We start from the raw sequence: 14,319 nt of genomic DNA on the forward strand, positions 1-14,319 counted from the left end.
GAGTGAGCGTTCTGATGGTTAATTCAGAAAATCTAAATTGAAGGATGTCTGTTAAAGACTGCGGAAACCACAACGCCAATATCTTTTTCATTTGTTTCGTGCCAACGGTACCGTACGCCAACATGGCGAACAGTGCAGGCGACGTGGTAAGAGGTGTACTACTTTCCTGAGTGTCTGATGTCAGTCACAGTGACACCTGGAATTTAGTCTGCTGGCTGTTACTTCGGATTGGCTCACCGCAATTTCCTAACAAGGCTAGTTGGTTTTTGTTCAACATGGTGAAAGAGTGAGCGACGTGGCAAGAGAGAATGGAGCAGCATAAAGGCACTGGTGTTTTCACGTCGTTTGCATGGCTAGCGTTAGAGAGCAGACGACGGGACAATAGATAACCAATGAAGATAAGAGAAACACAAATAGGATAGATCCGATGCCTGTCTGGCGTTGTTTGACCGTTAACTTTCACTACGACGGAACAACACACACACACACACACACACACACACACACACACACATATATATATATATATATATCAACACAAAAACAAACAGTATCACAGGTGCGTCGTCACTCTTGTGCGACAACCTGCTTTGTTCGTTCTGTTGCACAAGAACACCTTAGCCATGCTGCTTTAAACTCGGAGGTGAACTAACACAATGAACTAGCAGGTAGCTGAAATTTTTCTACGACTGCCCCAAGAAATTCAAGGAAGTATATTTTGGTTGTCACAAGCTGAACTCATGTGAGATTTCAGTCTCTCCTGCTGAAAATGACAGCTCAACGAAACGGTCGTGACAAGAGTTGTAAATCATCAATCGCTCATATAAATGCCCCTGACGACTCGCATACATGACTTGTGCAGTGCAGTTTAATGATTTGTATCTAAAATTACTTCTGATGCAACCCGCAAATGCATGAGCGTGTTTCTTTATATTTGAACAAATAAAAGCCAAATCGCCACAAAAAAAAAAGAACGATAATGTCGAAACCGCTTTAGTTCCGTTGGGTAAATCTCACCTCGTCTAATTTTGTTACACAATCGAGCTATAAGTTTTCTGGCAACACTGCAGAAAGTGTACCAAAGCGCATGGCAGAAAACATTCTTCGATTCTACTCGTTAATAAACTGCAAACGCGAAAATTCTTTTTTTAAGTAAATAAATATTTGCTAGCAATCAAGTGATATGAAAAGCGTTGGTGCATCAAAACTTGATTCACCTAACAAAACTTTGAGGTTGCGAAAGAAGGAAAATTAAATTGCGCCTTTGTATAGATCTTAATTTAGTAGAGCAGGTTAAAGCACTAAACAGAGGCAAACTGCTGTCATACTTCTGTGTGCTAAGGAGGAGAACAAGGATGCACTCTGCCGTACGTAAGGAATAGGTTTAATCGTCAGTTCAATTAAGCGGGAACTGCAAGGTGAAACATCAATGACACGCAGTGCTATAAATAGTTGTTTACATCCTATGCAAGGCACCTTGTAATAACGTTCTTTCTGAAAGGGGGCTAATAGTTCCTATAGTTTAATTCAACAATGCAGCCTACAGTTTCTTATATCAGAATAAACTCTCTAAATAGATATTGAATGACAATAAGATAAAATAAGCTTCTGCTATAAGGTGTAAAAGCAGCATCTTTATCTAGAATAGAGATGATGTAGCTGTGAAAATGACCTGAACATAAGGCAATATATATATATATATATACATATATATATATATATATATATATATATATATATATATATATATATATATATATATATATATATTATACATTGCGAGATAGTTGCTTCGGATAGTCATGAGTCACAGAGCTTTAAAGGGGAACCGAAATAAAGGATTAAATCAGCTTGAAATGAGATTAGAGAAACAAAATGACCAAAGAGCCACATTCTTCGTGCAGAGCTGTCATAAAGCGAAAAATTGACGCACAAATAGGGAATAATGCCAACCTTTTCTTTTTGCCAAGGCCGCCACTTAGGAGGGCTTGTTCATTGGCCTCACTTGATCGGCCTCTTTAACCTGGCGGATGCAATGCACACATAGAAAAAAAAACAATGCTAAAAGAACGGAGAGGAAGCGTCGCGGGACAATATTGGAGCCTAGTCGTTAAATATACCGACAAGAAATCGATGGGATAAGCGCTAAAGCACGTCACGGCAACCGATATTTTCTGGTTCTCTCCCCCCCCCCTCCCCGCCGCTGTATTGGAATGGTCTTCTGCTTTTCCATGGTACTATTAAGTTGTAACGCGCGCCTAATTGTGCGGGCGCTCCTGAGAGTGTGTTGACTTTATGACGCCAACCGTGCTTCTAGACATCATGGCCTCCGAAATCGGGTGTTGCGAAAGCAGAGCTCGCTGAGTGAACTCTGAGATGGCGCTTTAGCTAACAAGGCCGAAAAGTGAAGACGTCAAAGGCAGTGAGCGGAAAATCGATTGGCATCTGCTGGAGAAAGTGGCCGCAAATCCGACGGCCAGTAGCACTCAAAACTGCCCCGAGCAAAAGCACACATGGTGTGCTGTTGTTAGGATTTAATGTGCGGCGTGCACATTTCCCAAGATTCCAAAGTGTTTCCGTGATAAAGCTAATACAATGCCAACGTTCTTTGGTAGAACTGAGACTGCCAGTATCACAAATAATAATAATAATAATAATAATAATAATAATAATAATAATAATAATAATAATAATAATAATAAAGTCGGGAGAGACGTCAGAGAGAGTTGCATTGCGGAGCGTGAATGCCTAACGTGATGCTCCTTCCTGTTCTTTTTTCCTGCTTGATGAACTGTCCACACTTTTGCCTGTCCTAGTAAATGAGGGACTTCGCACCTGCGCACACCGTGCTTGTGTTTCCACAGATCATACGAAGAACGGCTAAAATGCGTCTATGTTGTAAGATGTCCATTTATTGTTTCCTTTCTGTGTACCGCTTCCTAGTTTCGGTGTAGGCAGCAGAAAGGCTCCAGCCAGCTCCCTCTGGCTACCACTTTTTGATGGGTTGATCCAGTCGCTAGTTCTGTGGAAGAAAAATAAAAAAGGGATAGTACTAATCGCATCATTACAAAGAAAGTCGAATAAAGTGTCTGTTGCGAATACAACTCACCATGTAGGGTGTGACTCCCTCAGGAAACTGCCGCTTCCGAGAAAAAAAAAACGATGCAAAGTACTGCAGGTTATGTTTGAACCGAACTCATTGATCATTTCTGTGACCAAACGTTCTGACTCAATATTGGCGATTATATATTCCAATGAGAGGAAATAATGTTACCCATTGCTTGTTATGGTAAAGCTAAAAATATTGATTCCTATGGTGTGCTATGTACAGATATTTGTTCAACCACGTACATTCCGCAGGGCATGTCCTACAACTATTGCCCTCCGATAGTCAGACATGCGCGCCCGAACGAATCCCAACACTGAACTAATTCTCAAAGTTGTATATGTCCTTCAATTTACGGACATGATTATCAAGCCAAACGGAGCGCTGAAGCCTTTCTGAGCCGGTCGGTAGCCGCATCCCCGAGAACGCCACGCATCGCTTCAAGAAGTGGCATTTGCGCTGACTGCAGTTAACATTCTCACTTGCCACTTCTTCTTCTTGCATCGTTTTTTTCAACTCTTGCTGAAGCGGCAGTTTCCACCGTTTGTCTTTCAGCCAGCCTGCATCGTTCAACAAGCCGATGGGACGTATCGGGCGGTGAACGCGAACGCCGTACCCCCAACTCCTTATCCCCGCATGGGCGCCGCACCGGAGGGCTCGCAGCTGCAGCCTCAAACGATGAGCCAGTTCGCGGGCGCCACGGGTATACCCGTCAACTTGGAAACCGGTCGCTTGATGCGATTTCAAGCACCGCCTGAAGACCTGGCCAACGTCGACTATCCGCGCACCGTTGTGAGCCCTGTGAACCCGATCGTCATGAGCTTGACGGAGGCCTCGGTGCCTTCGCTTCCGGATGCGTTTGGCGAATCACAGCCTGCCTTAACCAGTGCCAGACCTCACCAGCATGCGGCTCCGCCGTCGGGATTTGCCGACCTCCAACAGCCGTTCCGCGCCGCCAACGCGCAGATCCCTCAAAGACAGAGGACGCCCTTGTTCCAGCACAGCCATCCGCCACTGAGCCTCTACGACCAGCCGGACCCTTTGCGCCCTTTCCAGGTCTTCGGCATGGGTGGTGGGCCTTTCGGACCAGTGCCTTTCGGTGGTGGCCCCATAACCCTAGGCGGACCAATGGGCATGCCATTCGGTGGCCCCATGGGCCCATTTCCTCCTAGGATGCCGGCGCTAATCATCATCGAAACCGGGGACGATGACGACTCGCAGTTCCAGGAGCCGCTAAACCTTCGCGGCGGCCTGCTACCGTCGAGCACGAGCTCTTCCAACCAGGACGCTGTGTTCCCGACACTGCTGCTTCAGCAAAGACAGCAGGAAATGCAGCGGCAGCAGCAGCAGCGGGCTGATGAAGAGGAAGAACAGCGGCCAGCAGCCAGGCGGCGCCCAAAGCACCGTCACGGAACCGGTGGGGGCGCCACGCACCTTTCCGCTCGCACTGGTGGCACCGAGTTTCAGGACGCCAACCACGAAAGCAAGGAGGACAACAACGAAGCCAAGAGACAGCAACGCCAGGCAGGCAAAGCTTCGCCGCGAGTTCCGCCAGCGACGGGAGCCATCGCGCAACCTGCGCCACCAGCGAAAACTTCAAACAAGAAGGACACTGAGAAGGACGCCGTCGGGGAAGCCGAAAAGACGGTGATGCGCATCGACCGCATCGAGACCCTCACTTCTGCGGCAGTCGCTCTGCAAAAGATGGGGCTGTTCGGGCGGCCCATTAGCGCTCCTTCGGGCAACGACTGCATCGGGCCAGACTCCATGGTCATCAGGCGCGCCAAGTCTCAGTGGGACGCCCCGCTCGACTCGAACCACGAGCAGAACAAGATCATCTACGACTTGCCCTCAATTTCGACGTACGAGTACGCCAGCGTGTGGTCCAACACGTCCTCCACGTACAGCGAGACGACGATGACGACCACGGAGACTGACGGGAGCCGGGGCACGCAGCAACAGACGACGGGTGACGACAGCGACGTCAACTACTTGAGGCCCACGGTTTCGCTTGAGAACATCACGGTCCTCGACAAGGCTCAGCAGCGTGACAAAGAACTAAGGGACCGGCGAGCAACAAAGAAACGGGAATAGTTGCTTCGTGCACCTTAACCGCCCTTGCATTGAGCATGCTTTCGAACCTTTCTTAACAATACTATGCTTCAAATCATTGCTCAGACCCACAGCTATTAGCTGAGAAGGCGGCACGCGAGATTTAGCACAAGCTCCCGCGTTAATGCCAGCTACGACAGCTACGAGCTTTCTGACATACGCGGTGGCCGAAAGCGAGTTGTCACCCTGACCACGTCGATGTGCAGGCCTCTGCGCCGGATATTGCTTGAATAAATAAAATGTTGGAGCGTTCGTGCTCACGCACAAGCTATTGCAACTGAAAGAACGCACGTAACCGGCAATAAATTTTAGGCGCATAATCATGAAACATGCGGTTGTGGCTTTACTGATCCGAAAACCAAAAACAAAACATCACTGTCCCGTGAACCATATCTGCAGTGCAGTACGCAGTTGTTAACGTGTCTATGGCGTACGCGCGCCATGAAATGCAAATTTGTACAGTAAAGATTTTGTTGCGCCCCTCGTGCTAGGCTATGTAAATAAACATTTTATGATTTTTATTTATTTATACATACGATGAACCATGTACAGGCCGGTCCAAAAAAAGTTGACATCAGCAAACTGGGATACGCACTTCAACCAACCGACGACGCTAAATTCGAGCCATAAGTGACAGGAAAAAAATAAATATTTAAACTTATTGGTGCGTTCAAAAAAGCCGGCAGATTCTACGCCTTGTTGGATCGATGTTATGCGAAGCAGTGTGCGGAGCGCCTATCAAGTTAAAGAAACGACCATGAGAGTACCAAGACCTAGGCGCTGTTTCATCGCCTACATAACACGCATGTTGTCGCGTTCATGTCATGGCCTATAATTTATGTTTATCATACGCCCTTGTCATACCACGCCAATTTTGCTACGTACCAAGTTAACGAAACGACCATGAAAGCACCAAGATGTAGGCGGCTAGATAGATACTGTCAAAGTGGCAAATGTTCACGAAGAAATGCTTCGCATTTAATATGAGGTCAGCTAGTAATGTTGATGGTGTCCGATGTGTGTAGATAATAAATATTCGTGGCAAAAAGGTTAAATAATAACTTATTACTGACAAGAAAAGACAGGAAGTGAAGAAAGGCGTAAGTTGTTTTTATACGCAAAGCGCACAACGGTTTATCTTTTGACACCATGAGGTCGGATGATGAACGAATCTCCGAAAATGTAGAATACAAAAATTGGAAGGTGTACTGTTTAAGTTCTTTTTTTACCCTAAGTTTGGTATAGAGACCCAGGCTATACAACATATTCAAATTTGCTATCATTTTGGACGTAAGGGTATGGCTGGTACGTTATAGCCGAATGTTTGCTGAACAAGAGCTGGGACATGTGAGGTTCAGAAGGTAATAATTTAGGACACTTAGGAAGACTGAAGTTACTGGTCTGGATTTTCTGGCCGCACAACTGGCATTGCCCTAGAATACTCACAGGCACACGTTGTGTGCAAGAAAGAGTACCACAGTAACAAGGCCTTTCGACATTTCATGTGCCAAGCTACGGAGACGATCGATGACATTAATTACCATCACTCTGGAAGACACAATTTGAAAGTCGAGTTACGAAACTGGTTAGGAGACCGTCTCCATTACTGCAACTCTCCTACACTTACGTCTGCGCCAGGCCAGCATGAGCGATGAGCTGTAATTGAGCCTCTCTAGAAAAGTATAACAACGCTGCTTTATTCCAGAGAATTAACTGAACCCATATCAGCATGTTAAGTAAAGGCCCAAACTTGCAAAGTAAGAATGTAGCGAAAGCTTGCTGGCGTTTTTTGCTGATATAGATTGTAGGAAACACTTTGTAGCGTAGCCCTGGTAGAGAACCGAGTCGTGTGCACTAACTTCGCACGGCATTGAAAATTAGTCATGGCCTTCCTACAGAACAGCAATAAATAGTTGTAAGCAACAAAATAAAACAGTTTCCCCAAAGCATTTATTCGGCATGACTGTTAAATCCCGGTATAAAGATTATGCGGTTTCCTCAATGTAGCAAAATGCCCCTGAGAAAGTGATCCGAGACGTATACTGCACTCACATAGGCACTCATTTACGGAGTATTCTAAGTTGAGGAGAATATTCTTGATAAACCTCATTTTGAGTTTAGAGAAAAGATCGCACGCCTGCCTGAGAGTCATTTTCTTGCCGCACTGTAAATATGGCTCTTTTAATATGTCACGTGCATGAAGCCTTGAAGCGGTCATGCACATTTTCTTCAGCCAGACTTCTAGGTTAGCATACCAAGAAAAGTTGTTGTTATAAAATAAATTCATCGGGTTTTGGATAGCGCCTGCGAGGGAAAACATTCACAACGAACAAGTTGGTTATCGGATGGCAGAACCGGTTTCCGGCGCCTTTTAAAGGTCGCTTCGTCAGCAAAGCGGCAATAAAAGTTTCTCGAAATTTGAGCACTTTCCCACCGGATGCGAGGCTGCACTGACCTGGAGTGCTTGTTATGTAAACCTCTGCTTTTACATAAGGAGATATCTATCTGTTCCTGTAGACATTTAAACCATTCTTGTGCTCGCGACTGATTTGCGTTGGCGTATTTTTCTTTGATGCGTTCCCTATGTGCATTCCTACCATTCTGAAGTTTAATACGTAGGTGCTCTCGAAAAAGTTTTCTGGGGCCGATTTTCTACAGGTTTGGCATTCTGAATTTAATCATACTACTATTTCAATAAACAATGGTCGCCTGAGTCGTCAAGCGTGAGATGTTCGGCGTTAGAAACTTTACGAAGATGAACAATGAGAAATCATGCCGATGACTACGAGTTGACAGCATGTCGTCTTGCCTAGCCTCAAGCCCCTGAGAACAATTCTTTTTTTGCGGGAAGTTCCAATTTTGTGGTCAGTAACACGTGTGACCAGGGACAAGTTCTTGCGGTATTATTACAACACCATGCCAGGTAGCGGCCTTGTCTTCATGTTTCCTTTCAGTGCATGTTCTTTTTTTCTTGTGCTCATTTCCTTCATCAGAAACGCGATTACTGACTTACCCAACAATCGTTCCTTGTACGGGTGACAGTTTAGTAATAGAATCAGGACGGGGCCGTGTGAAGCAACATTCATGCGAAGATTCTTAGGAGCGCTGCTCTGATTCAACACATTGCTTTAGGCAAAAGGTAGGGGGCGCGTGGGCCCAGTCTCATTGCTGAGACATCGCTTTCCCGCGGCTGTCGAAACAAGACTTTCATAACTACCGAAATGGCACTTCTTTCGGCAGTTATGTTTTGATGTACCAACCACGTTTACGCACGTTGGGCAACATCGTACCCTAGTTTGAGCTAGCAGAAAAGTCCCCAACTGCTCTCGCTAGAAAAGGAAAACAGAAACAAATAGGCATTCACGGTGTAAAACAGCCTTGAGAGCGCTCCACATACATGTTTTAGCTTCAGTTTTATTACCTTAAAGACCCATTTCTGGGGGGCATTACATAAGGGGTGGCTTTTTTATTTATACAACAAAAAAGCAAGGAAGATTTACATTTAAGATGATCACTAACGCAACCTTGAAAAGTACATGTTGAAGCGATGATGGCGATGTCCCAGGGAAGGCCGTTGCAGTCTGTAGCTGCTCTATAAAAGAACGAGGCGTAAAAAGCAGTAGTACGCGATGATAGGCGGGCAACCTTAAATGGATGACTGGTGCATTGAGATACGCGTGTTGCAGCTGTTATATAAGGTGGGCGATTTAGGGAAGAATGAAATATTTTATGATATGCGGCGACGCATTGAAAGATGATGTAATTCGAATTTAGCATTCAAAGATGAAAGGCTGATATACGAGTATCAAGAGTGAATGAGCAATGCATTTATTAAATACGCTTGGTGCGGGCTCCACACAGTAGATGAATATTCCAATTTTGGTCTGATGAGTGACTTTACGCGAGAAGTTTTACATTTCGAAGGGGGGAGGGGGGCAAGGCGGAGATGGCGCTTTAGAATACCGATCATTTTATTTGATGCTGAGATGATGGTACTAATGTGGGCACGCCTTGATAAATCATAAGACAAGGTTACTCCTAGTTATTTATACCATGGTGCTAATTCCATTTCGGTGTTAGCGATGGAATACTGGAAGCGGCGTGGACTGTGGCAACGAGAACAAGGACATAAGTTTGCATTTAGCAGAATTGAAGGACGTAAGCCAGTTGTCACAACAATTAAGTACGCTGTTAATATTTTCCTGAAGAGTAATTTGATCATGAACGTTACTAATAGTGTGGTAAAGGACACAGCCGTCGGCGTACATTTGAGTACTGCAGGAAACATGCTCAGGTAAATCGCTAACATATATTAGGAATGAAAGAGGACCGAGGACAATTCCTTGCGGCACGCCTGATGTCAACGGAAGGATTTTAGAGGGGTGGCTATCAACAAAGACTGATTGAGAACGATTCGTTAGAAATTGTTCAATCCATTAAAGAATGTTAGGATGTAGGTTGAGCTGTGAAAGCTTCAGTAAAAGCGGCGGTGTGGAGCTTTATGGAAAGCTTTCGCGTAATCTAGAAAGATGGCATCAATCTGCATGTTACGGTCAAAGTTAGTGTGTACGTCGTGAAGGAAAAGCACTAATTGCGTTTCGCAGGAGAGGCCCTTAAGAAAGGCGCGTTGTGAAGGACGGAAGAAATTTGCATGAGTCCAAAAAGTTCAAAATTTGTGAATATATGACCCGTTCCATAATTTTACAGGACACACTAGTTAATGAAATGGGGCGATAACTTAAGGGTGAGTTTCTGTTACCTGTTTTGTACACCGGAATGACCTTCCGCATTTTCCAGTCATCTGGAATGATTCCTGTGGAGAGTGACTGTGCAAAAATCAAAGATAAATATGCGGCACAAATTGGTTTTACATTTCGCGGAAGTTTTGAATTAATCAGGTCCAAACCAGTTGATGATGACACTTTAATATTATCAATAATGGATGCAATGCCTTCTTTGAAAAATGTTATAGATGGCATGGATGCTTCTATGTTAAAAGATGATAACTATGATGGCATGTCAAGCTCTCTTGTAAAGACGGATGCGAATGCGTTCTTATATATGAGTATGCTTAGGATATAATACATGGCAGAATTGCCTGGGATTGCTGATTGGTTTTGTTAAGTCACTGTTATAAAATGATGCTTGGCGTTCCGAACTGCAAGTAAGTATGATTTTTCACCATCGAGGTATTTTTCCCAAGCGATCTGAGGGTCGCTGCGTTTGGCTAAACGGAACAACCGTTTCTTTTTGTTTTCTTAGATGTGTAATAAACCATGGCTTATTGCGATTACTATAAAAAGTGACCTTCGCAATAAACATGCTAGTGGGCGTATTTAATCTGTTCTTGAATGTGAACGAGTTTTCATGTATAGGGCGAGTGTGAAATATTGATCCGTACTCGGAAAAAAACTGTTAAGATTTTCTGTTATTGTGTCTTAGTTCCCCTTATTGTAAAGACGTATTGTTGTCGCAAATGTTTCCTTTTAAGTGGAATTAAATGAGAACAGAGCATGTATGATTTTATGGTCGCTGATTCCTGGAAAGTAATTGATGGATGATAGGTTCTCAGGGCTATTAGTTATTATCAGATCTAGGGTGTTTGCGGTTTCTTGCGGAACGCGGGTTAGTGCTGAGACTAACTGACAGATTAAAATTTAAACATACATCAATCAAATTCTTGGCCTCCGCGTGACAGGTTATTGAAGAAGTACCTAGATTCTGCCATTCAATATCCGGATAGTGATAAAGTGACCGAAGGGAAGAATGCGCGCATTTGGGTAACTGGCAACAAGTTGTGTTATGCTATTGTTCAGATGCCGACAAAAATAAGGATAATTCTGTGGTGGCTCGTAAAAAACGCCAAGCACTGTTAGGGGGGCAGCATGCCATATACGCCATATTGATTAGATTTCTGATGTGACGTGTACAACAGGACATGATATACCTAGGTTAACTGCGATAAGAACACCGCCTACCCCCCGCCCCCCTGCGAGCTTTCTCGATCGTTACGTTACACATGAAACTCGAGTAAGTTGGTAAAGATTTCAGCGGCTGAAACATTAGTGTTCAACAAAGTTTCAGTTGCTATCAATATGTTTCTCTCGGGCGATGAAACTACGTTCGATATGAGTTCACGCTTTCAAAGAAAACTGACTGCATAAGTAGACAGTCATTTTTATTTGTTATTTGTTTTTGTTTTCAGTTCTGCCAAGTAAGAAGCTTCACTAAACGTGGTATTATGTAAGCTGGACGACAGAATGAGAGCTCTGTCAGAGTGCTGGATGAGGAAATGGTAATACGTACAAAATAAAAAAAAAAGCTTAACGCAAGCGTGTACAGATACGCCAGTTTCCCTGTATACAGTTGCCATTATATACATTGCGAAGTGTTTGGCAAAATCGTGATTTAGCCTCTCTTTGTGTTCTTGTCATCGCTAACTTGCCCTTTGTTACACCTTAAGCATCGCGTCTAGCCATGTTTCACCAACTGATCCCCGTAAAAACATTACCATTGGCCAATTTCATCAAAGTTCAGTCCTAGTACTTTCATATAACTCTTCGTATTCGGTCTCTGCAATGAGGATATTTCTGGTCTTCTTAAAACTGCTCGTGGCCAGTTGGCTACCCGGCTTCCTTTTTAACAATCAGTTTGGATAAATTAACCTAAACGAAAAAAGAAAAAAAAAGCTGACAATACGGGACGTTTCCTGCAGAGCCGACCGAACACACCCCTGCGGCCCGAACGTGCTGACGAAGAGAATCCTTCGAGCAGTAGCACCGGTGAGAAGTGCACAGAAACGACAACGACGGAGCCTACAGCCAGTGATAGCCAATACGGAGCCGACAGAAAGGCCGGCAGATGTGACGATTCCGCCAAAAGCCCCGCGAGCAGTCCAGCCTCGAGCCCGAACCGAGAAGCCAAAGTCAACGCTACCAAGCCCACCGAACGGACGCTGCACCCTGGTCTTCAGCGTGGTGGTCGCCGAAGACGCCGCCGTCAAATTCCCCTTCGCAGTAGCAGTCGCCAGCGGCTATTTTCTCCGGCAATGCTGGGTGAACCGTTATCGAGTTCTACCTACCGTTGCATACTCTTGCCACCCGGCAAGACGGTGTCTTCGGAGATTTCTCAGAGGAGCCCACTGTATCACGTGTATGGCGCGGCGACCGCCTCCGCTTCGACGACGGGGCCGTCGAAGCGGGCGTCCGATTTGCCGTGGCCGAAGAAACCGATGTCCCGTGGTGCGAACGTGCCGAACAAGGGGTCGGTGTCGCCGCGTTCCCCGGCTCCCGAAGCGACAACGACCACCACGCCGTCGTCTTTGCGCAAGTTGACCAGCGGGAAGGCTGCTGAGAGGCCTGCCACCCCGGCGTTGTACGTTCTTCGATCACGGTCCAGCCTCAGTCAGGACAACAACGTGGAATGTGGTGAGTGTTCGGGAAAATGTCTCACTGTCTACTTAAATAGTCAATGAATCGCTGCAGCATAGCGTGAGCAGAAATTTTGTTACCGAAGTTTCCAAGGTTTTTAAAACGAAGCATTTTTTTAGCCAACCCCCCTGCGCCTCTCTTGCTGACCTCGGCTGCCTCCTGCTGCGACTGCTCGAGCGTTCTCGCCGAATAGCTCAACATGGTAGGCTGAAGCCCCGGAAACTTCGTTAAGTAGCGACGCGCTTTGAAGAATGCCGCCTTTTCCTCGCGCGCCTTTCCCGAAGCCGACGCCGCGTTCGTATTGGCCTGCTGGCATCGCGTGGGCCTTGAGTCAACTTCGTTTGTTATCAATCACCCCCCACCACCATTTATGCTTGAAAAGTTTCAGCCGACTGGCGAGGAGCACATGTTTGCGCTGTTGCTCTTCCGTGTTGTGTTCGTCCGCGAACACCTCGAACTAAGTTTTGAGCAAGTACAACGTCGCTTCACGGCATTTGCCACCGCAATGACCGGCTGTGCCTTCGGATGTCAAAATAGTTTCAGCGAAGGCAAAAATCTCTTCGCTATACCGGCCAGAAAGAGCGAAGGGCTCAGAAGAAAGACATGCATTCATCCAATTGGGAGGGAGAACTTTAGACCAACATCCTCCACATGACTATGCAAGGTAAGTTGCGAGTTTCTCATAGTATAGCATGTCTAAGGCTTGCGTAAATTGTTGCATGCCGTAACGTAGTAGATATTGCACAGTACACAGAGCGCGTCGTCATTTATCTGCGCGTTTCAATACGATTACTACACACTAAACATTTTCACACCCTTAAGGGTGTCAGTAGCACTGTTTTTCGTATTTGCACCCACAAGTACACCCTCTTAAGGCCCACCTTCTTAAGGAACCCTATCGTAGGGGCGTATATTCCACACACAAGGTGTGAGTTCGCTCAAAGAAGGTGTTAAATCGACTGCTGGAGGGTGTATAAGTATGTACACCCAATTACAGGGTGTACAAGAATGTATCAATCTGAGCATAAAACGTGTATACGTCCCCGCATTGAGCATTGTGTCTATGTACTGTATATTTTTTCAAAGATACTGATGTTACCGGTATGATGGCCACACCAGAGTATACCACCCAGGAAAAGTACACGCATTCTCTTGGACTTTCATTGATTATCATTACATTTAATGCTCACAGTGATCCTACTACGCAATTAGATAATTCTAAGACAAACTGCACCACCAGAATGAAGGCATGTAAGCGAATTGCACAATATCGCAGGAATTTTTCTGTTTCCTAGCTAACTCAAACAACCTCTTTCGACACATTGCTGAAGAAACAGGGACGAGCTGTTATACAAGCCTCTGCCGTACAATAGCATCGACGCACAATTTGCTTCGCGAAACCTTAATAAAGACATCTATAGCGGCGAGGTGACGCTGGGAGTTTTCAAGTTCCTCCAGCATATCCACTTAGCCCGCCCAAGTGCTTCAGGGCTTTACTAAGCTACTCATATCCTCTCTGCACATTCTAAAACACGGCTGGTCAGTCTCAGCGTATACAGGGTGTCCCAACTGGCATCAATCAAGATTTAAAAATATTCGAATGCCACGTGGCTGGACAGGACCAAAGTAATGATGTTTGCCGTCGCTTGGGGATAATCATATAATATTTTG

At 45.4% G+C, this 14,319-nt stretch overlaps 1 protein-coding gene across 1 annotated transcript in view; it reads left to right on the forward strand.

The window, feature by feature from the left end:
* Window positions 1–5,522, forward strand: part of LOC142563745 (uncharacterized) — a 33,123-nt gene extending 27,601 nt beyond the window's left edge. Inside the window, exon 5 of the mRNA XM_075674345.1 lies at window positions 3,662–5,522. Coding sequence (XP_075530460.1) covers window positions 3,662–5,200 — 1,539 coding nt within the window. The 3' untranslated portion in view covers window positions 5,201–5,522. The remainder of the gene's footprint in view (window positions 1–3,661) is intronic.
* The last annotated feature ends 8,797 nt before the right edge of the window (window positions 5,523–14,319 follow it).

Source organism: Dermacentor variabilis, chromosome 11 (genome assembly GCF_050947875.1).
Source record: "Dermacentor variabilis isolate Ectoservices chromosome 11, ASM5094787v1, whole genome shotgun sequence".
Lineage (NCBI taxonomy): Eukaryota > Metazoa > Arthropoda > Arachnida > Ixodida > Ixodidae > Dermacentor > Dermacentor variabilis.